Source organism: Malania oleifera, chromosome 4, assembly GCF_029873635.1.
Source record: "Malania oleifera isolate guangnan ecotype guangnan chromosome 4, ASM2987363v1, whole genome shotgun sequence".
Lineage (NCBI taxonomy): Eukaryota > Viridiplantae > Streptophyta > Magnoliopsida > Santalales > Ximeniaceae > Malania > Malania oleifera.
The window spans coordinates 5,213,113-5,238,215 of NC_080420.1; the positions used below are offsets into that span (position 1 = coordinate 5,213,113).

Consider the following 25,103-nt stretch of genomic DNA (forward strand, 5'->3'; position numbering starts at 1 on the left):
AAAAAAAATACACAATTTAAAATATGTATTTACCAAAGTTTTTTTTAAAAAAGTAAACAATTCATTGAGTGGGATCAATTTGTTCAATTAAATTGAATAATTGAATTTTGAGATAGTAAGATTAAAAAAGTAAGTACATTCATTAAATGGGATTAATTTGTTAAAATTAAATTGACAATTTAATATTAACATCACACAGGTCTCCATTATTAAAAAAAAAAGAAAAAAAAGAAGAAGAAACGCCATTAAACTTATGCATATTATTTCTCCGTTCATTCGGCTTGCGTGTTCACTTTTTTAGTTCCCCATCATTTAGAGTCGAATTATATGTCAGGTCATTTATATACATACCTAACTTTTCAAGTTCTTTGATTTTTTCTAAGCAGAATGAAGGAAAAAAAAACACACACAAACATACAAAATGAGCAATCAAAAATAATCTTTACTATTTTAAATATTAAAAAAATATTTTAAGGTCTCTTTATTGAGGAAATTAAATACTTCTTTGGTGCCCATTACTCTTTAATTAATTTTTAACACATTTTGTCAATTTTAACATATTTAGTCGTCATACAACTTCAAATTTTTTTTTTTTTATAATTTTAAAGTTGATTATTTTTATCTTTGTTTTTTATACCTGAATTAATTTTATTATTTTTTAAAAAAATAATTATCCAAATATTGCAAAATTATTAAAAAAAAAACCATTAAAAATTTTCTTTCTAGTATTTCTAAATACTCAAAAAAATATCATGCTAAAAACGAGAAAAAAATGTTATTCCAAAATAAGAAAAGAGTATAAACTTGGTATTTATTTGCGTCAATTTGTGCTGGAAATAAATATGATTTTTTCAAGAAAAAAACTTAAACTTTTGGTGGATCCACAGGCCATGGCTGTGTGAAGAATCAGTTTTGTCATGTATAGCCAACAAAACGACATCATTACAAATCAAATAAAAAACAATTTATATCAAAGTGCTCGACAGATTGGCATTACCCAATTAAAGTTAAAAAAAAAACATTTTATTCATTAAAATTAAAAACTATTACATCTTATCCAAACAACACCCACCAATGGAACATAAACACCTCCCCATCAAACTCATTATTAACCCATTTTCCTATTGAAAAGACATAAAAAAATTAACCCATTTTCATTTTCCCCTATTATACCATACCTATACAGTAACCCGAATATACCCGAACCCGATCAGGAACTCCACCCGAAAATCGTTAGGTGCTTCAGAGGATTCGTTACATTATGGTGCAAGCTGAGGTGTTTTCTTCGCTGAAATAATCAGAGCGGCAGATGCAGCCCCTTCGCCCCCCGCACCCGCAGTAGCAATAATCAGAGCGGCGGACGCAGCCCCTCCGGCCCCCACACCCGCAGTAGCAAGGCTGTGGGTACGCGTAATAGTCGTAGCAAGGTGGCGCTACCAGAGCCGAAGGGGGAGGCGGCGGCGTTCCAAAACCGTGGTAGCACGGGCCGTTCGAATAACCCTCGGAGCATTGCCAGCAGCAAATCCCAACCGGGTACACTGGTGTCGGGTAACCCGGAGTGGGGCACGGGTTGGGCATTTTCACTGGTTCTGGAACCTTCGGCGGCGGCGGTGTCGGAGCTGGCGCTGGCGCTGGCGCAGGGGCAGGTGCCGGCACCTTCTGCGGCGGCGGTGTCGGCGCTGGTGCTGGCGCAGGGGCAGGTGCCGGCACCTTCTGCGGCGGAGGTGTCGGAGCTGGCGCTGGCGCAGGGGCAGGTGCCGGCACCTTCTGCGGCGGTGGTGTCGGCGCTGGCGCTGGCGCTGGCGCAGGGGCAGGTGCCGGCACCTTCTGCGGCGGAGGTGTCGGCGCTGGCGCTGGCGCTGGGGCAGGTGCCGGCGCCTGTTTGGTAGGTTTGGAGGCTTCAGCGGGTGGGGGCTTCGGTGTGGGCTTTTCTTGTTCTTTCTTCTTCTCGGGGACTTTGACCTCGATGCTCTTGATGGTTTTGCCTCCTTTGCAGATGAGCTTCTTGCGGATCTTGTCCGGAGAGCAGCAGAAGACGGTAATCGTCACCGTGTTTTGCTTCTCGTCGAAGATCTGGTCTTGGATTTCTCTTGTCCAAAAACATCAAACATTTTGCATTTATAAAATAAACAACTCAGTGATTTTCCTTATTTTTTAAGTTCTATTCACAAATCATTATGCAATATAAAATTCTCCGAATCGAATCAGGGCTGAAAAATGTAATGTTAATATATATATATATATATATATATATATACAGAGAGAGAGAGAGAGAGAGAGAGAGAGAGAGAGAGAGAGAGAGAGAGAGACTCACGAGGATATTGGCAGAGGAGCCTCTTGATCTTTGCATAGCAGCGGGAGCAAGAGAGATCAACATTAATCACCATTACTGTACGTGTACGCTGTAAAATTAAGTAAGAATAGCAACTTCAGGGGAATGGGGAAAAAAGAAAAACCAAAGATGAGCTTCAGAATGCAGAATTGTTGTAATTAATCTCGCAACTGGAGAATTTTTTTTTTTTTTCCCCAAATGAACACAAAAGAACCCCAGAAGAACAAAATCCACCTCTGACATGGAAGAGTCTTCAGCAATCGAGAATATTCAAAAAGACAAAAGCACCATTCCCAAAAAATAAAAATAAAAATGAAGAACACAGCAACCAGACTAACAGATTCTAATTAGAATTGAAATTTTAAAAGGAAACTAAATGGATCGATAAAGAGAATTAGAGCAGTGAATGGACTGGCCTGCTCCGCCATGGCTGGGGGCGATCGGATCTGAACTCGAAGCAGATGGATAACAGTTATTGCTTGAAGACGACCGCTCTGTTTAGAGAGAGAAACAGAGCAGAGGAGAGAGAAAGAGACAGTGGGTGGGATGAGCTAGGCCGAATGGTCCTTATAAATTACGCTTGCAGAACAAAATTGGGTTTTAATTTAAAGAAGCGAAAAAACGTTGCCGTACGCCGGTAGCCGATGGAGCGTTGCCACGTGTATACCAGTGTGGAATTTCATGCACCACAGTTCCAGGTCCCCCTATTAATTATTGATTCTTGTTAGCTTATTATTTTATATTTCTATTATTTTCCATCCATCTCACTATAAAAATTAATACACATTTCTTTGCTAAAATTAAAATATTTTATAAGTGAATGAGAAAGAGTTTTAATGATATACAATTGTGATTTTTTTTTTCCGAAATATTTGTATGCTGGTTATAGGATATTTAATAGTTTATTCAAGAATGAAAATATTTTTTTTAAAAATTATTAAAAAATTATGTAATAAAAAATTAATTTAGGTTTTTATAATTATTGTAAAAATAACAAAATATTGTCACAATTTTAAAATACAGTAATAGAATTGAAAGGAAACACTAAACTAGTTTTGTGACCAGATGACATTTGTAGAACCAATTTGAAATAATATAAAAAGACCAAATAAAAATTATTTAAACATTTTTTGTCCATATTCAATAATGGAGTCCTATAAGAAAAAAATATAATTTTTTTTATGAAATTTGATTAAAATAATATTTAATAGAAGTTGGAAGTCTCCATACGTAAAACCTTTTCATGGGATCATCAAAATTGTCGGGGCGGAATGGTTGCGTGAGGTCGCGGAGTCCACTTTAGAGTACGATTTGCATGTGATGGGCTTGGGCTTGGGCTTGGGCATGGGCTTGTGATTGATCCATTTCACCTCACCACTCCAAACCAGCCTATAGTCAATTCTGGCGGGCCAACATTGGTTTCGATATGTGCATTGATTGCCAGGTGGCCATCCCTTGACACGCGTACCAGGATGACGGCTCTCTTGTATCGTCGTACCAAACTTCCTCATCCTCGTCTGAACTGGTACCCACAGCGTGGTTTTTAATGGTTTTTTCGAATTTTGCAAGGGCTAAAAACTTAATTTTATAATTTTTAATTATTTTTATTTGGTAATATATTAGTACAACATTTTAATATTTAAAATTCACTCTGTACATTAAGCCATCTATTTGACGCATAATTTTTAGTTAAACTAAATTAAAATGGCTATGTGAGTTAAACATATAATTAAAATAAAAGTTTGTAATTTTTTAAAAAATTTAAAAGAATAATAAAAGTCGTTGAAAATCTATTCTACTTATTTTTTTTAACTTTTATGTATAATAGAATTATTCTTGTATTGTTAGAAAACAGATTTCAAAATATAATGATTAATTAAAATTATTATAATATTTTAAATTTGTGTTCTTTAGTTTTATATTAATTTTGTTGATCATATTTAATTTACTATTTCAAATATAAAAAAAAAAAAAATCGTTCAATTTGGTTTTTGAATTTCTTTTGGTCTTTTCATAAATATATTTAAATAGGTTGCTAATTTCCATCTTTTAATTTTTATTTCTAGTTTTCAACTTTTATTTTTGTAATTCTAGTGTAAATTAGTACAAAATGTATAGTAACTTTATATCATGTAACGTTCAAATATAAATAAATTTAAATTTAAGATCTTAGTCCAAACTTTAATTAATAATTTTTTATTTGAGAGCATATGATTTGCAATTGCTCTTTACAATTTTATAAATTCACTGTATAATTTTTCATGATATTTTACCCATAATCAACTTCATTTATTATGCAAATATTTGATTATTAGAATTTAACCCTTGTATTTAAATTTTTTTATATATTTGAATAAAATACAATACACAAAATTTTTATCAATTTTTCATCTAAATTTAAATCCTAAAATTCATTCTAAATTTAGGTTTAGGAGTGTCGAGCCCAAGTTATTAGATTTAAATATAGATTTATCAAATCTTTAGGGGCATGGAATTCAAAACATGAATTTAAATTTGTATATACCTAAACAAAATATAATACAAAATTATATTAAATTTCTCTAAATCTACATAAGTCTAAATTTAAGTTCAAAGCTCATACTTTTAGACATAGTCATAGAAAACATGTGGTAAAATTATATATATATATATATACACACATATATATCCAAATCTAAATCTTTTCAGAAAAATAAGTCCTTCACAGATGAAGGATTCCTTGAAAAGTTAAGGATTAGTTATCTTTTTAGAAATTGAATGGAAATATATATTATAACATAACGGAAATTTACAATGGTAAGTTCAAAGATTCAAATGTAAAATGTAATATAATTTTTTATTATATTTTATTGTTAATCATATGTACTTAAATACAATTTTCTTGAATTGTTAGATTATCACTTTACTTAAAATTTTAAATTATTGGGTTGTGAGCCAACAATGTGTATCAAACTTTAACACTCCTCCGTATGTATAACTCGACAATACGTAAAGAGATAAATACACAATAATTTTTTAAATATCACAAAATAAATGCGAGCAACAAGACTGTAATCGAGAACCTTCTGATAATTAGCTCTGATACCATTTTATCTAAAAGTATTTTTTTTTTATTACATACAAACTTCACTCCCAACAAGCCCTTCGAACCCTTGAAGCGATACCAAACTATTAGATTATGTTCCAATAAATATATATATATATATATATATATATATATATATATATATATATATATATATATATATATATATATATCAAGCTTACATGAGTGATTAATTGAAAGGGCAAGAAAAAGAAGAAGAAGAAGAAGAAAGAAGAAGAAAAACTTGGGTTGTGAGCCCAATAAGAAGATGGGAATGCATTCTTAAATTCACCAATCTACATGATTGATTTTATCTGATATCTGTTAAGGTGTGACATCATGGATGGTGCATCCAACCCAAAAGCAATTCATAATTCAAATTAATTCCCATACCAATAAGATAATAATAATAATAGAGTTGGGAGAGAATAAATTGATGGTGATGATGATGAAGGGGCTGCTTCTGCTCAGTAGGGTCAGTGGGTGGGTCCAATTGCAGAGATGCAGGGTGTGAAAAGGGGAAAGAATATTAAATTAATAAAAATATCACATGAACTGTGTTTTAATTTATTATTTAATGAGCTCATAATTTCTTTTGTTGGTTCATATTTTCTATTTGTTTTTTTCCCCCTACCAGAAGAAAGTAGATAGGGTTGTTGTCAATGCCCTGTTTGTTTCATTCAAAATTATTGTATCATAGAAGACTTTGAAAGCAAGGAAATATACAAGGTAAAAAAAAAGGTGTTCTTGCTTTTAAAAGCAAGAAAGTTAGGGCTTTTGGGTGCAATTGCATGACCACTCAAATAACTATTTTACTTTTAAATAATTCTAGCAAAAGTTTGAATCATGGGTTTCTCAAACTTTCCTAAGATTGGATCTTATCTAATATGATTGAAAGAAAATTCAGCTCATGGGATTTTAAACATGGGCTATATTTGTTGCAAATGAAATTAAATTTTATGCTTATGAAATTTTTATATATATTTTTTTATTCTCCTAAATTTATATTTGTTTTATACAATAGTATTCAATTACTTACTGTGTTTTTCCATTTAAATATTGAAACTTAATCTCATTTCAAAAGTTATAATATGTAATACTGAACTTTAAAAAAAATTAAAAAGAATTTTGAGAGAATTTTGAATTTACCAACATAGAAATGAATTAAAGGTAATATTAATAAATTAATAAATACTCTAGCATTCAATTTATCAATTATGGTAGATTTTTAGTAAAGATCTAAGGGGATATGGTCATTATTCTCTCGGTCTGCACGGGCGTTTTAAATTTAGTCTTAAAATAATATAAATATTTTGCTTTTCAATACACAAACTCAAGTTTTTCGTACAAAGTCAATGCACACATTGTTTCATAAATGTTCTTAAAAATTTCGAGGCAACTAGGCAACATTAATATGACAATATATTTTTGCTAGTATTTTCCAAAATTTTAAAATTTGTTGAAAAAAAATTAAAATTATTAGAAGAGAAAAATTCCTTGATGATTGTAACATTTCAAGATATACAATCTTAATTCAAAATAAATGGTTTTTGAAATGAGAATGATAAGATGGAGAGTGTTATAGCTTAAATATTAATTGAAATATGAACACATTTGCAGTAAATTAGGTATTACATCTATAAAAGTTGATAATTTTCTTCATCATCAATGAGATTTTTGCACTCATGAAAAATGACCATATCCACTACAGTTGTGACATTTAATTTGAGATTTGTCATATAATTGTATTTTTTGAACTTGATCCACTTCAATGTCCTATGGTAAATTGATAATTTTGGTTCCTCTCATCATTATTTGATGAATTAGAAGCACTTATGCAAACTCTTTCCTAACCTTGACTACGATCTCTTTTTTCAATTTTTTTTTTTTTTGTCTTTGAAGAGTGTATTCCAATAGTTCTAACTTCTTAATTAGATTCTCATGATACGCTTGTAAAGACCCCATAAGCTGATTAGTTGTCATGAACTTCAAATCATTGTATTCTTCAATTGGGCTAATAACATAATTGAATTTGGGTCCAATGATTGGAGGATTTCTTTCCCATCACTCAAACATCTTTAAAATCTTTACCATATCTTCTCAACTAGTTAACAATACCCAATATTGTTGAAAAATAATCAAAAACTAATTTAAAATCTTTCATATGTAATGTAGTGTTTCAAAATCACTTCCTAGTGTTTTGATTCAAACTTTCATGACTTTATTGAATATTTTTTGAGTTTTGTTTGCTATTTAGAAAAGGTCGCTCTTGAAACTTTTTCAAACATAAACTTTATCTATGTTTTGATATATGAGGATGAGAGTCCTCTAATTCTTCTTTCTTTTTAAAGCATCTTTCTATACTTGATTCAAGATACATACATCTTACAATTTTATGTAGCCTTTTTAATGATCTCCCAAATGTTTTGAGATCCAAGAAATATTGGGCTTTGTAGAGCCTAGTTGCGTTTGATCCGAATGATGACTTGACTTTTTTTTTTTAATGAGAGATTTCTATCTTAAGGTTTAGTCCATGACGCAAAGGCGAGGGCTGAAAATTTTTTTTGGGCCCGTTTTATAGCCCATTGTTGTGCGCAGGATATAAAATCATTTTTATGGTGATTAGGGTTTATTGGCCGTCGCACTACTTGAGAGAGCAAGAGAGAAAAATATTGCATTGCTACACTCTTTGTATTTTTTTCCTGATTATAGAAAAATTCCTACAACTCCGTGGACGTAGGCAAAATTGCCGAACCACGTAAATACTGTCTTATGCGTGTGATTGTTTTTCTTTGGCGTGGTTGTGTTTTCTCTATTTTTGTTTTCTCATAGGATTTGGGAATTTCGTGTTCATTCCCTCAAGAAAGACTTTCATTAAAATACTTTAATTATCAAAATTATATTTGGTGAATTAGGGACTTGAAATGGACTTGCCATTATTTGAAATACTAGACACACACCTGACTTTGATATTATTTTACTAGAAATAGTAAATTCAATGTAGTTAGAAAGAAGTAGAGAAAGACTTGGAACTTTGATTCCATTTGAAGAAAATGGCTTGAGGACATGGCTATGTATGGGCTTTACATAGTGCTTTGTATATGTATCAATAATTACAATTACCATGCTTTTAGGAGCATAATTTTTTTTGGATTTGGATTTGGGTGAATTTTTTAAAAATTCAATATAATTTTTTATAAGGTTTTGTCCAAGTCCACATAAAATCCAAATCTAATGTCTCTACTAAACACAAGATTAATATATTTAATGTGGCCATTTATCTAGATACATGAATTTATATAGATACATTATTCAATAAAAAAAATTCAACTGCTTGAACCAAATACACAAACATCAAGTACTTTAACCTTATTGTTGCTACGAAGAATAGTATGACTTTTGTTAAACCGTCCTTTGACCACAACTACCTGAAAGGAATCAAATAAAAATAACTTGAAGGACTTGGAGTGTACTCCAGAGGATCACTCCAGTCGGCCCGGGTGTGCATCTATAGGGGGTGAATAGACGTATTTAGCGGATATATAACTTTTTATACAGTCACAAAATTATCTTGACAAGATACAAGGTATTATATCACTATTTATATTCAAAGTAAATAATAACAAGCAAGCAATGTAAAAGAGGAAGGGTGAGAAGAGCTTAACACGGCGATATTAACGTGGTTCGGCACCAAGTCTACGTCCATGCCTTGAGACCAACTCAATGATTCCCCAAATCCACTAATTAATCCTCCTTTAAGATAGAGAAGCTTTTACAATTCAGCTGCTCACCAAGAGCTACAACAAGATGCTCACCAAGTGTCACCTTACAAAGGCTCACAAAGGACCCCTCAATACAACAAATCAAAACAACTAGATATAACTTCAAAGTGCTCCTTCTTGAGCTGATAATACAAATCAAACCTCCCACTACTCTCTTTGTAAATGATGTGTAATACAAGAGTAAAGAGCAAGAGAGTATAAGCAAAGATGAAAACCTAAAAATGAATGCTCAATTAATTTTCTTAACAACCAAGTGCTTAACTAACTTGAAATGAATGCACAAGACCCATATTAAAGGGAAAAGGGACGAGCAGCTCGTTGGAGAGCCATCGGGCATTAATACAAGCCCAAAACTAGTCATTACTGTGCATTAAATGTTGTCTGCAGCCCGACACTCGTTGACGATTCCATGACCTCGTCGACGAGTTGTACACATGTATACGTGGATGAATCCCCTGTGTTCATTGACGAGTCCTCTCTACTAAATTCAGATAGGTCTCGATTTCTCTTCGTAGACGATTCCCCTGTATACGTCGACGAGCCACCACTGTACCTTTGTCGCTGAATCCCCTGTATTCGTTGATGAGTATGCTCTAAGATTTTAGGTGGTCTCTGGATCTCATCATCGATGATTCCCCTGTGTACGTCGACGAGTTCCCTTCATGTGTTCGTCGATGAATCTCCTGTATTCGTCGATGAGTCCCTTTGTTTTATATAAGGACCTAAATGAATGTGGACAAGTCCAAAAATGGGTTTTTTTCAAGTTAAAGTCCAAAATTGTCCAGAATTAATTTTTACCAATTATAAGATGTCTTGGTTTGATAAAATACATTTGAAAGCCATTTTGACATCTTATGCAGTTAAGTGACTTTGATATGCATGTGTGAACTTGGAATTCATGTTCTAACCTATTTTGAACTATATGCTTATGTGATTTACTCATCTCTTGCAAGATACTTTTGACCACACCATATTCACAAGAGTTGTAACATACATCCTACCTCTCACACACACAACCCAACAAAAATATAGTTAATGTAGAGTTTTATATATATGTTTTGTTTGGGTGGTTGAGCTCTGGATGTGCCATGTGTGGAACTTTGTTGATGCTTATTTTGTCACGACTTGCTCATTTTTCACATATTTTTATTTTTATTTATTTTTAAATCAACATCAATATCACATATCTCATATTCTAGCTCAGCAGGTCACCATCCACCTAGACCCGTGGGTATCAGGGATACATCAGAACACAATCGGAAGCCTAAGCAGCAGGAAATATATATATTCACAATATTGTAAATACAAAACATCCATAATTTTACAACAAATACCAGAGCCACTACAACCATCATATTTCCATATATATACATCCCAAAAATGAAATCTAGGGACAAATCACACAAAACCTAACTATCCCCACCAAAGACTTACCTTTCAAAAAGGGTAGATATCCAGCACTAGGTCAGCGAAACTTTTCCCGCTCTCCTATCACAAGCTCCTGAAAAATTTATAAGATTAAGGGGTGAGACACCTCTCAGTAAGGGAAATAAACTAATACTAGTGTGTGGAAAATTGAGTATTCTGTGTTCATATATCATACATAACATGTAGGAATAGCTTCCTAAGAGGGGGGGGAGGGTGAATTGGCTTTTAAAAATTTCTTTTAATTCCTTTTGAGATACCTTAAACTTCCTTTATTTCTTTTAACCAATTCTTGACTTATTTGTTTAATTCTTTAATTAATCAAGAACTTAGTTCTTTTATCCAATCAATAACACAATTAAACAACTAATTAATTAAACAATATCTTCAAGTCAAACAATCAACTTACTTGCCAAGTACAAGTTAAACAACAAACAACCACACCAAGATATAAGATATTCAGTACTTTGGTTATATGACAACTCAAGATGGTTGTTTGTTTATACTTTCCAAATTTGAACCAAGCCCTATAGTGAATGAGAATTTATGCTTGTTGATGTAAAGCCCTGTATAGATGAATCAAATCACTCTTTCCAAATTTTTAGAACTCAAATAAACTCTTGGTAAATTTATCTTTGGGATGTTAACAAAGTAACGTGCTCCCGTAAGGTTTCCGCAAGATATGGTGTAACCAACGTACTCCCTTTCGGTTTCCGCAACCCAAATCAAAATTAAACCTTAAGTTTATTTGATTTCCAAATATATGTAGTTTATATGATTTTCAAATTTAAATCATCCACGCAATTTAAATATGCTGAAAATAAAGAGTAAGGCAAAGAGAGAATGAGACGGAGATTTTTACGAGGTTCGGACCCAGCCTACGTCCTCACCTTTGGCAAACCACCAAAGGATTCACTAGTTCAATTCCATTGACGGGTGGAACAATACCAATTACAACACTCCTTGGTTAAGGCTAGAGTCCACCTTCTCCAAACGATATCCCATCGTTCGGTCACTCCTTACATAGGCTAGAGCCCGCCTCTCTAAACAATATCCCCTTACTTAGCCAACGATCCAAACACCTTGGAACGTCAATGAACTACAAGAAACACATGATAAAATCTTCGTACAAGTATACTCTCTCAAAGAGCAAGTTAGTACAATTTCAGCACTATATACTTTGAATGTAAAATATCAATATAAAATACAATGAAGTTCAAGTGTAGAATTCACCAATATCCTTCCTAGAAGAGGATTAATAGTAGGAACTTAACGAAAGAAGGATCAACACTTCAGAATTTTCAGCAAAATAATTTTTCAATGAGTGAACAAGAGAGCTTTGGAAGAACAAGAATACTTTCAGCTTTACAAGAAGATTTTTCAATTCTTGGGTGAGTTTTGATTTGCAAAACCATGTATTTATAGGCTTTCAAACTTGTTTCCATGTTGCAAAAGTTTCCTTTGAGAGTTTCCCAAATTTTTAGAAAGTTTGGAGCTCAAACGGCTATATTTTAAAATATTATAATTTAAAAAATTTTCCCGTTGAATAGTATTCAGTTGACTGAAGTGTCATGGTCAGTCAACTAAAGTTCCTTAAACCCTTAAAAAATTGAATTGGATACAGGGCCAGTCAACTGAAGTTAGAGTTCAGATGACTGATGTCGCAAGTTCAGTTGACTGAAGTCACAAGTTCAGTCGACTGAACTCACTGCTGCAACTTTCTGCCTATTTTGGAAATTCTTCAGTCAACTAAACTTATTCTTCAATCGACTGAAGTCAGTTGTTCAGTCATCTGAAGTCCCTCCCGTGAACAGTGTTCAAATGTTTGACAGCAGTGACCCTACTTCAGAGTTTTGGCAATAACTTTTTCTATATAACTCCAAATTAGGTGTTCTTGGTGTTAAATGAAATCTAAGAGAAAATCCTAAAACTTTCATGTTGACCACTTTTCAAAATAATGAGGTTTTGATAGTTAAAAATGCACCTAAATACGGCTATATAAAAAATGACAGCAAATGGAAATACCCTTGTTGGTGCTTTTTATTCCAAAAATGATTCTAACCCTTTTAAAATAATTTTTGACCTTATAAAAAAAATTTTCCAAGTATTTTAAAAAATATCTAGGTCTAAGTTAACTGTAGAGTTTCAAAATATTTCAAACAATATTTTAAACATTTAAAGTACTTACATGAAAGCTTCTAAAACTTTTCTCATTCTAGGTTCTTGAGTCTTCATGTTTTGTTTCTTCAAGCTTCCATCTTTTCTTCAAGCTTTCATATTCTTTGAGCTTTATCACTTTGCTTTTATTGGGCTCTTTGGACTTTAATATGCCTTGACTTTCAACAACTCATTCATGTCCTCATATTCTTCAAGGTTTCATATATCATCTTTAAATCCATGCTTTGACTATTTTAAACTTCATTTGATCCTTGTGAGCACTTTCACCTTACTTTCTCATATATGAGCCTTGAAATATTATTACTCACACAAATATGTTAAATTTCACTTATTTGTTAGCATCAAAACAAGATAACAAGATTTTAAGCCTTGTAAGGCCAACAACATGTTTAGTACTACTGTTTATCAAATATGGGAAAACTTATATATAAATCAAAATATGGCAGAACATGCTGCATTTTCATAACATATCTCATCTCATAATAATAATAACATAAAACAATCCTGGTAGGTTAGCTGGCTGTTGTCATGTATTACCCCTACATGACTGGGTTGTGTAGCCCGAAGGCGGGACCTGACAATGGCTAGCCGACCATTACCAAGTCAAATAGTAGTCTATAGGTCCGATGGGTCTACCCAGACTGGTCCGTACACCAGGGGCAATAACAGCACACTTCTTGAAAATAACCATATCGACCATCCAATCTCACACCACTCCGTACAGCGGCATTAACACAGATATCATGATCACAAGAACCATGGACACATAGCAACGATACCGTGCAAATGCTAGTTTAGAGCAAGCCAACCAGGTTCTGATATCATATACATATACTAAAAATCGTGATACATGGATATCTCATATCAATAATTATCAAATCAATCATATCATTTTTCACATATACATATTTCATGAAAATCATCGGCCCGTACACCGGAATTACACATTTTATCATAGCTCGACCCGTACGTCGGCAAATCACATATACATATAAAAATATCTCAGCCCGTACGCCGGTTTTCCCATCATAAAAACTCATGCCATAATCACATTTCCAGAAAACAGTTTTTCATACATTTTATACTCACGCCACACAAACAGATTTTCACATATTCAATCATACGTTCATTTTCACAGTATTTTGCAAATATAAAACATATATATAAATATATATACATTTTCCACAAATTAGATGCTAAATATATATATACACATACATTTTCTCAAAACAAAACTAACTTAGTTTATCCCCTTACCTGATTCTTGAAATGCCCCTAAGAAAATTTCCCCTACACCTGCTGGGTTCTCAACTCAACACCCTGAAAATGAAAACTCACAGAATTAAAGTTCAGTATTTTCGTACGTACAACATTTTCTATAACTACCACTAAATCGAATTCGGCTTAAAAAGTCTTACCTCAACTTAGTGATGATTCCCAACTTCTCAATCAATACCCCTGGAAATGAAAACTTCAAGTATTAAACTTTAATATTTCAACCCGTATAATACTTTTCTCAACTGTCACAACTTCAAATTTGGCTTAAAAAGCCTTACCCTGGATTTGGGATGATTTCCAACTTGACTCCACTGACGATCCGCTCTGGCAGACTTGTAGAGAATATCGCCAGGAGCATCGTGGTGACTTTGGATTGTCGATCTGACGTAAATCTGGCCCGAAATCGATGAAAGAAAGGGAGAGGACTGAAGGGGAGAGAGAGTGTGTGATTTAGCTTCTTAATGAAGCTTTAAAAATCAGGATTTTCCCATATTTATAGAACAGGGAATTTCGTCGACGAGCCCGTACTTTGTCCACGAGCTCGTACTTCGTCGACGAGTCCTTCACAAATTTCATCGACGAAATTCAGTCGGCTCAAAAACCCATCTCGGTATTTTCTCGTCGATGAGCCCCCTGTGTTCGTCGATGAATTCTCTTAAGCCTTCGTCGACGAAACCCTGTGTTCATCGACGAAGTCCTGCTGATCCCCTTTTTTTCGTTTTTCCTCCCAAAGTTCAATGTCGTCGATGAACACAACGGCCTCCTTCTGTTTCCGGTCTCCATTTCCCTCTCTTTATTATTTAAATACCATTCTAAATTCGGGTCATTACACATTTGCTTTTTGCTTGTTCGAGATATGTTTGACCCTCATGCTTGCCTTGGAATTGTCTTGTATATCTGAACTAAACTTGAGGAAAAATGTTAGCATACTTAAGAACCACTAATGGGTTGTTGTGATCAAAATAAGCTGGAAAGAGAACCCTTAGCCACTAGGGCTAACAACTTCGATGCCTAAGTTAGCGAATGAGAGGTTTAGATTGTAATAGTTAGTGAAAAGTTTGTAAGAATGAGATGCTTACCTCCTCCTGTGATCCCTTTTTTTATAGTTGTGGAGGAAAACTCTCCTTTAACTTAGTATTTACAACTGTATTATTATGTTTAGAGGGGTTATAGATAATTTAAAGGCGGTTATGTAGAATATCCATAGTCATTTTGTAACCATATTAGGGGGTTACAGATAAGCATGGTTATGTGAGGGATCAATGGTGGTTTCGTAATAATATCCCCTCATCAGTATGTCTACTAATTTTGGGTGTATCACCTATGTTTGGAGAGGTATTGAATTTGTATTGGATTTGAATACAATGTAATATAAAATTATATTGAAATTTGTCCAAATTTCAAACAACAATATAAGATGTAAGGAAGAAGCGACTTAGATGGTTTAAGGGTTTGAAACACAGACCTAGTAGAGTATTTGTGAATGGGAGTGAGTTAATTATTGTTTTTTCTATGAAAAAGGGATAGAGGTAGGTCTGAAATAATTCTAAATGAAGTAGTGAGGAAAGATTTAATGCCCCTTAATCTAGTAGAGGAAAATACTTTCCATCGGTTGAATTGGAGAAAAAAAATTCATGTAACTAACTCCCCCTAGTAAGACTTAAGGGTTGTTCATGCAAATGTCTTTATTTTATATTGTTTTTAATTATTTGAGTATGTTGACCTTTGCAAGATCCCCAATTTGAAAGCCTTTTGAAATCTTCCTCGTGCTGTAGCGCCCTGACCCTCTCGGTGGGCCTAGAGTGCCACTAACCATACATTAATACATCTCTCTAATACCATACATATACAACCCGCCAAAACGAGGGAAATCAGGTGTTACATACTGAACTGCATAAATATATACAGCGGAAAACATACATCTTCTAATAAAACTTATCAGAGTTTCTAACTATTTCTCATATACATTCATACAAAACTGAAAGTATAATCTGCTATATATACAATCCCCAAAAGAGATAGACACTGTATAAAATCTCACCAGCTCTGACAAGGACTGTCTACTATCTAACTCTGCCTTGCAACACACTAAGCTCGATCCCTCGGAGGACCTGAAACAACATTTGTATGCTCGGGTGAGACACCTCTCAGTAAAACGAATTATATTATTATCAGTGTGTGGTTAGCATGAAATTTCGTGTGTACATATACTGCTAACATTTAAATACATTAAATTGGCATTTTAAAAATGTACTACTCTGTAAATTTGAAAATATATACTGCTGGCTCAATATAGCCCTTTCTATAGTAAATATGTCCATATATGCCTAGAAGATACAACTTGGTCAGTAGGACTGGAGCCGCCACGCCATCACATACACGTGCGACATGCTTCTCCCCATGATGGGTTGTGTGGCCCGAAGGTTAGACCTAGCTAATAGTCGGACGACTAATTCTAGGTCAAACATAAAGTAGTACGATGGTGCCTACTCTCTCCTTGTGCCCGAAGGCCACCCGAAGGCTGAGTCATCCGGAATACTCTGTCGTATGGGGCCCCGAAATCACTCCTTCGGGGAGTACTTTACCTAGGCCACTAGTCGCCTTTCCCATCCACACTCTATCTGAGCAGTGTGGTTGCACCCCTACATACATATAGTTACAGTACCGTACTCTAACCATGAGATCATCATAACAGGGCTTTACTGTCATATATGGCAATTTACATTATATGAAATTGTAATCATCATTCATTTCATAAAACTGTAATATAACATGCTCTATACATAACTTTGTGAAAACATCTACTCGATACTAACTTGGTAAAAATCGGTGTATCAAAAACTCGGCATATAGCCATCTTATCTCATCTCATCTCTTGGCATATAGCCATCATATCTCTCATCTCGACTTATAGCTGTTACATTTCAGTATTACACAAAACCTGCTCATTTAATACCAATTAAAAATATACTCATGCCACACAAGTTTCATCTGGTAATTCATACATAACTCTTCTGCCTGAGAACATAAATACTTCTGCTAAAACGGGGTATGAATATCTCCAGGTCGTTATTTTACTAAATATAGATATGTAACTAAATACGAGAAAAATGGAGATAATCAACCCTACCGTCTTTGATTGATTTAAAAACAAGTCTATAGTTCGAAATAACAATCTTCCAACTAGTGAAAATGTTCAGAAAGTTCAATACTATATTTTAAAAATATCATACTTAAATTTAAACGGTTGGTTTTGAAAATAAAGTCAGTTAATCGAACCTTAGGCCCGAAAATCCTAGAAAATTTGTAACTGTTTATCTAAAAACCATTTTAACATTTCATTCCATTAGAACTCATAAACATAGTTGACATAATATAATCCCCTTACCTATTTCCTAAAAAACACCTAAGACGCTCGAAAACTGAATCCTAGCTTTTTCTTGAAATCAAGAATCCACTCCGCTAGATTTGTAGATATTCGCTCCCTGATCCTCGTGGTAACTTTTGATCATTGAAATGGGCAACGAACGGTGAAAGATCGAAGAGAGAGAGAGTGTGGGCGCAGATTTTAGAGAGAAAGGGAGAGATATTTTGATTTCTTAACCATGAAGTAATTGAAAATCTATTTATAGACCCCTTGACCAGGTCAAATTAGTCGCCGAAATGACGTCTTCGTCGATGAACCACACAAGGCCATTCGTCGACAAAAGAAGGGCCTCGTCTGGATCTCTTCGTTGATGATGCTCTGAATTTTTGCGACGAATTTCAGAAGGGCCTTCGTCGACGAGAACATGGAAGTCGTCGATGAAGCCTGCTGAAATCCTTTTTTTCCTTTTTTTATTTATTTAATTTTCTTATTTTCTTGGTTCGGGTCTCTACAATCTCCCCTCATAAAATTTTGTCCTCGAAATTTGCTAACTACTTTCTATCACATCATCTAAACCATCACTGCTCTGACTCTAGGAAGAGCCAGCAGCCACCTACATAGCAACCCCGTCCCAAATTTATTACCTGCCCTCACTTATGGCGGAGGAATACCGTGGTTACACATAGTGTCTCGAGAGATTACAATATCCATACAAAACTCCCCCGAATACCATACATACTCTAAATCATAAACAAACTTACTCTAACTATAATACATACATACCACTTACTTAACATTCTACTTACCTATCTAACTCTGAGCGTCTCTGAATAACTGAGGATACTTCTGACGTATCTCTGACTCTAACTCCCACGAAGCTTCCTCTACTGCATGATTACGCCACAATACCTTTGTAGTATACCAACTAATTATAGAAATTAAATAATAAAGAAGGAGGAAGAAAAGGAAATTTTAAGGGGGGCTCAGCAAGGCCTCTTCAACGAACGCTGAATAGTATTCTTGGGCTTGTCAACATGGATGCGTGTCTTGTCGACGAGAATTTACCAAGGGGCTGATTTCATAACCTGAATTTTGTCAACGAGAGTCATGTGGTCATCGACAAACCTCCTTCTTGGTCTCATCAACGAGGTGTCGTGGCTCGTCGACGAGTCCACGTGGAGGGCACTCTATATATAGCCAAATTCGGGTTTCAGCGATAGAAATTCATTTTCTATCTTTTCTTTCTCTCTCTAACTTGGCTCTCTCTCCTTCTCTCTACAATTCTTGCCCGGTTTCTCTCCGTTTTGACGATCAGAAGCTGCCATGTTGATCCTGGGGAGATTCTCTATAAGTCTACCAGAATAGATTGTCGATTAGGGCAACTTAGGCACCATCCCAAAATTATGGTAAGTAGATTATTTAGGTATTTTCAGTATTAGCAAGTTTGTTTGAGTTTAGATTTTGTATTATATGAGAGTATGCTAGTGTTTTGTGGAGTAAAATTAGGGTGTTATGTTTTCAGGGTTAGGGTGTTTTTGGGACTCTGCAGGCATGGGTTAAGGACCCCAGCAGATATTTTCCAAAAGCCCAGGTAAATTATAGTTTAGAAAATTACGGGTATGCAGGTTTAGGAAATAGGAGCGAGATGATCTTTTGGGGAATGTAGTGATTTACTGAGGAATTGATATAAATGTATTATTTCAAGATTTTGAGGATAGTACGCTGAAGGCGTGAGAGTGGAATTGGAGGCCAGCCTCCTAACTAGTTAAGTAAGGGAAATATGCTATGCTAGTAAATTCAAGAATTTTATTAGTAAATCATAGTAATTGTTTACAGATTATAAATTATATAGATTTTAGAGCATGTGTATTATTTGGTAATTGTGTGGCATGAGTAAATATTAGTATAGTACATAACATAAATATTTTTCAGAATTTTATGATTTACAGCAAATATGTACCAGAGTATGCTTTAATAGATTTTACAGAAGTATGACTTGCAGTATATATACAGACAGACATATTTGATAGTATTAATAGAATACCATGACTTCCAGAATTTCGAAACCATAACACTCAGATAATTCAGTTTATTTAGTTAGAAATTACAGCTTAAGTATTGCAATTATTTCAGTTCAGATATTATAGTATTTTTAGTTCAGATTTATAATGTTATGGTTATTTTGGAATCATGATGAAAACAGTAGGATATCTATAAAAATAGTATATATAGTGTTAGACCCTAATGAATCAAGTTATGTTCAGTTAGTAGAGCACGGTACCGTTGCTAGTATAGATCAGAGTGCAACCACATATCTTAGATAATGTGTGGATGGTTTCCGTCAACAGTGCCTGGAGGGATTGCAAACTCCCTAGAAAACTGGGTTGAGGTGGCCGGTTTGACGAGGTGATTACCAGTTCTGTGCCTAAGAGAGGTTGTAGTTTGGCCAGGTTGAGGATTGGTAGAGTTACAGTTGACTTACCTGGTAGGCCAACTAGGATTAAGTCCCACCTATGGGCCGCATAACCCTGTCATGAGGGGTTAAATTATGACGTACAGTTTTTCAGGGTAAACATCTCAGTTATGTATAGTTATGTATATGTATATAGATTTATAGAATATCAATAGATGTAGTATGATACTAGAAGTATGAAAAAGTAGAAACTCAAATATTACAGTTATACTTTAAATGACAGATGCAAGTTATAATGTATATTGATTTACCAGCTTTTACAGTTTCAAATATTATCAGTATAGTATTTACGAAACTCAATCGCCACACACTAGTAATAACATATTTTCTCTCACTGAGCGTTGTCTCATCCCAGTGATATAACATTTTTTAGGTGATCCAGCTAGGCGAGCAGATTAGGCTCACAGATAGAGAGATCTTTTGTACTACCCTGTTTATAGGGTAAGTGTATTCAAGGGATTGTATTTTTGAGTAGATGATACTAGGGTGATGTGTAAATATGTATGTATGGTTTGGAAACACTAAATTCTAGTTGTAAATATGGGTGTATGACTTTATGTTTTCCGCTGCATAGGTGTGTCAATTTGTGTACAGGGATACCTCAGCGCCCATCTAGGGCCAGAGATGTTATAGCAAGTATTGCAAGGATATCAAAGTAATATATATATATATATATATATATATATATATATATATAAATACGGTGTAATTTTTGGGTCATTACAACCTTTACTAATGGAATCATCTTCGTACGTATTTCCTGCTCTCTATAGTCTAGGATCTGAACTGGTATCTTCTTATATGCTAACGTGTCCCTGAGCTCCAACGACTCGTAACTAATCACATGTGAAGGATCTGGAACTCCTAAGTATGGACACATGGAACACGTTGTGAATCCTAGATAATGCGGGAGGTAATGTTATCATGTACGCCACCTGTGACGCCCTGTTTTTTCATACCATTTTTTATTTAATTATTTATCCACACCATACGGCCACGTCATCAATTCTGATACCATAGATATCACCTGACCCACATTGGGCACCGGTATACCGGTCACATTATATTTCAAATACTTATTAGCGGAAGACAATATATACATATGCCACAACGAATATACACACCAGAGTATAACCCATCCAAAAATACATCATCAACAAATATCCCAAAATAACAAAACTCTTGGTGAAAGATCCATCCCTAGATCAAAGACTCACCCTGTATATTAAGGTCCCTGCTCCACTCTATCAGGGAGCTCTATTATCAACTCGATCTCGATTTCCTAAAATATTTAATACTTGGGTGAGACACATCTCAGTAATACGGAATAAGTTATTGACAGTGTGTGGCAATATAAGTGCGATTACATCAATACACATGTATATATTCGATCAAAACAATATTCATCTGATATCATATTTGATATGTGCAAATAGCTATTTAAATATAAAACACAACAGTTCTAAACTTTATATCCCATTTCCCAGTTTCATTTATTTTTCTCATATTCCATTCATTTCAGTTTATTTCCATTACATCATTCTTTTCTCATTTATTCGACCCATGAGTATCCTCAGTAACCTTTCCATATCATGTCTGTAACTCATGGCCATTTTTAGTTTGCTATCTAGTCCATGGGTATCCTCTGTAACCATAACATGTCGTGTCTGTAACCCATGGCTTCCTTGAGGATTTTTCTCACGCCATGCTTCCTCCCATGGTCAAGGGTAGGCGGCCTAAAGGCTAGATCTAACCGCGGTTGGCTGACTCAGTTAGATCAAATATTACAATATACTTGTTTGTAGTAATGAATGGTTTGCCACATACCCTGGTCCGGAATCCAGGGGGCAATAAACAACTCTACTCTGGCCCATTCGCACTGCCACGCCACATGCTTCACAAGTCCGTGTGGTTGCCCTTTTCAACCGCTAGCATCGGTATTGTGCTTGATATCATAACATCACCGAGGTTTACATATCCATCCATTAGGGTTTTCATTTCCATTATTTAAATTTTCTCATATCAACGTTTCCTATATCAAATACATATATTCATTGCAGTTGTTACGCTGCAATATTCACAATTCCAGTATTCACATTTCATTTCCAATATTCACATTTTATTTCCAGTATTCATACTTCATCATTCACAAGTCAATTCCCATGTTTCATTATTCATATTGTAGAATTTCACGTTGCAATATTTCCATATTCATATATCAAAATTCATATATCTAGTATTTTCATTCAATATTCATAAAACAATATTCCCAGTAGAATTCTCATTTTCTACTATTTCATTCTTAGCATTTCAATTTCACAATTCATCTCATAATAATATATAAGAAAATATGGGAATATATCATTTTTCATATATTTCATCATTTGCAGTATGCACATATCAGTATTTCATTTTTTTTTTCCATTTCATAGAAAATCATTTCCATATTTCCCATATTCTACATTTCTCAATATTCATGTATATCAGTGTTTCATATTTCCACTATTCCCATAAAATCATTTCCGTATATACATTTATCCCTTTTCAATATTTTCCAGAAAATCGTATAACATTTCCACATTTAATTTCATATCATTTTCCTAGATTTCCCATTCCATATCACATTTTACACAATACATTTCATAATTTTCTTAAAATCATATGCCACATAATATCTCATATATTTTATATATCATCATAATAATAATTTTAGGGAAAAATACCAAAATTCATTTCACATATATTTCAATCAGTATTTCATAAAATTATCTGCTATTACTTATTCCCCTTACCTGTCTTACTGAGATGCCCACACAATTCAATCCTAAGCCCGTGGCATTTCCAGCACAAAAACCTACAATTTCCAAATCTACAATAATTAAATAATAATTAGCCCCTTAATAACCACCTTAGCCTAATTTTGGGGTTATGCCTACGACGACCCCACGAGAAATCTACTCTACCAGACTTGTAGAAAATTATCCTTAGATTCTCGTGGTGGTATCCGATTGTCAATTGGGCTTAAGATTATACTAGAAATTGAGGTAAAAATAAGAATTTAACTTACCCCAAGAGATATGCCTACGCCACTCCTACGACAAATCTGCTCCTATAGAAATGTCGATGATGGAGAATGGAGTCTAGTGGTATTTTCTGACTTTCGATCGGACGAAAGTTAGTCAAAAAATTAAGAAGAGTGGGAGAGAGAACAAGGAGAGATGTACCAGGAGAGGGGGCTGCCTCTACCTCCTCTTCAATTTCATTTGAGTTCCTTCCTGATTCAATATATTCTATATATATATATATATATATATATTAATATATTATTATATTATATTAATTAATTAATAATAATAACAATTTAATAAATAAATAAATTAATTAATTAATTATAATTAAAATTTTATTTTTATTTTTATTTTTTAATATTTTTTTAATATTATAGATATATATATTGAAATCACTCCACTAATCTTGTATAACCATTTTCGGGGTTGTTACACTCTCCCTTCCTTATAAAAATTTCATCCTCAAAATTACTATTCATCTACTTAGCATCCTTAGAGAAAATACTTTCAATTTTATTAATTATCCTCACTTATAGCGGAGGAATACCGTGGTTACAAAGAGGGTTCAGGGAGATTAGAACTATTCAAAATTCTCCCAAAACCATTCACATCCCAAAACCAAAACTCTATTTATCCTACGTTACACTATACAAATAAAAATACAACATTATTATTCAATTTATATTCTGACTGGCTCAACTCTAAGCTCCACTAAATAGATATGGGTACCTCTGGTGCATCTATTCTTCAAATTCCCACAAAAGTTCTTTTACTGCATGATTGTGCCATAGCACCTTTACCAGTAGAATCTTCTTCGTGCGTAGCTCCTGTTCCTTCCAGTTTAAAATCTACACTAGCACCTCTTCATAAGTCAAGGTATCACCCAACTCCAGTGCTTCACAACTGATCACATAGGAGGGGTTTGGGACATATTTTCTCAGCATGGAAATGTGGAATATGTCATGGATCTTAGATAGGACTAGTGGTAATGCCAACCTATAGGCAGCTGGACACACTCATTCAAGAATCTTGAATGGTCTAATATACCCAAGACTCAACTTACCCTTCCTCCCGAACCTCATAACTCCCTTCAACGGTGTAACCTTTAGGAATACATGATCTCCTGCATCAAACTCCAATTCTCGCCGGCGAGTATCAATATAACTCTTCTGTTGGCTTTACGCTGTACTAATTCTGTCTCTAATGAGTTTGACTTTATCTTGAGTCTACTAAATCAACTCTGGCCCCAATAGCTGTCTCTCTCCTATCTCATCCCAATATAATAGGGATCGGAACCTCCTGCCATACGATGCCTCGTATGGCGCCATCTCGATGTTGGCCTAAAAGCTGTTATTGTAAGCAAACTCAATCAGTGGTATATATCGTACCCTGTTGCCTCCGAAGTCTAGCACACATGCTCACAACATGTCCATTAAAATCTGTATCACCCTCTCCATCTGCCCATCTGACTGAGGATGAAACGCCGTGTTGAAGGATAACTGAGAACCTATAGCTCCTTGCAAACTCCTCTAGAAACGAGATGTGAATCGTGAGTCTTGATCTGATACTATAGACATAGGAATTTTGTGAAGTCTAATTATCTCCCAAACACACAACTCTGCCAATCTGTCCATGGAGTAGTTAACTCGAATGGGAAGAAAGTGGGCAATCTTCATCAGTTTATCAATGACCACCTAGATGGCGTCTTGTCTCTATTATGTCGGCAGTAATCCCGTGACAAAATCCATCGATATATGATCCCACTTCCACACTGGATAGGAAGTGGTTGCAACTGTCCCTTTGGTCTCTAGTGCTCAGTCTTTACCTACTGGCACGTCAAACATTGCCCTACAAACTCAACTATCTCCCTCTTTATGCTGCTCCACCAGAATGATTCCCAAAGATACCTGTACATCTTAGTACTACCTAGATGAATAGTATATAAAGATCTATGAGCTTCTTCCAAAATAACCTTCTTAATCTCAAGATCGACAGGTACACATAATTTGGTACGGAACCTTAATGCTCCGTCATCGAAAATACTGAAATCTGCCTCCTGACCATCTCGTACTTTCTCTATAAGCTCAATTAATTCCGTATCCTCTTTCTGGGCTG

The 25,103-nt window shown here is 34.4% G+C and overlaps 1 protein-coding gene across 1 annotated transcript; it reads right to left on the reverse strand.

The window, feature by feature from the left end:
- Positions 1-1,001: 1,001 nt before the first annotated feature.
- On the reverse strand, positions 1,002-2,910 carry LOC131153014 (vegetative cell wall protein gp1). Its single transcript, XM_058105028.1, has 3 exons — positions 2,749-2,910; positions 2,315-2,402; positions 1,002-2,087 (listed from the first exon to the last, which is right to left on the reverse strand). Exons 1-3 carry the CDS (start codon positions 2,758-2,760, stop codon positions 1,255-1,257), a joined length of 933 nt encoding a protein of 310 aa, XP_057961011.1. The 5' UTR covers positions 2,761-2,910; the 3' UTR covers positions 1,002-1,254.
- Positions 2,911-25,103: the final 22,193 nt, after the last annotated feature.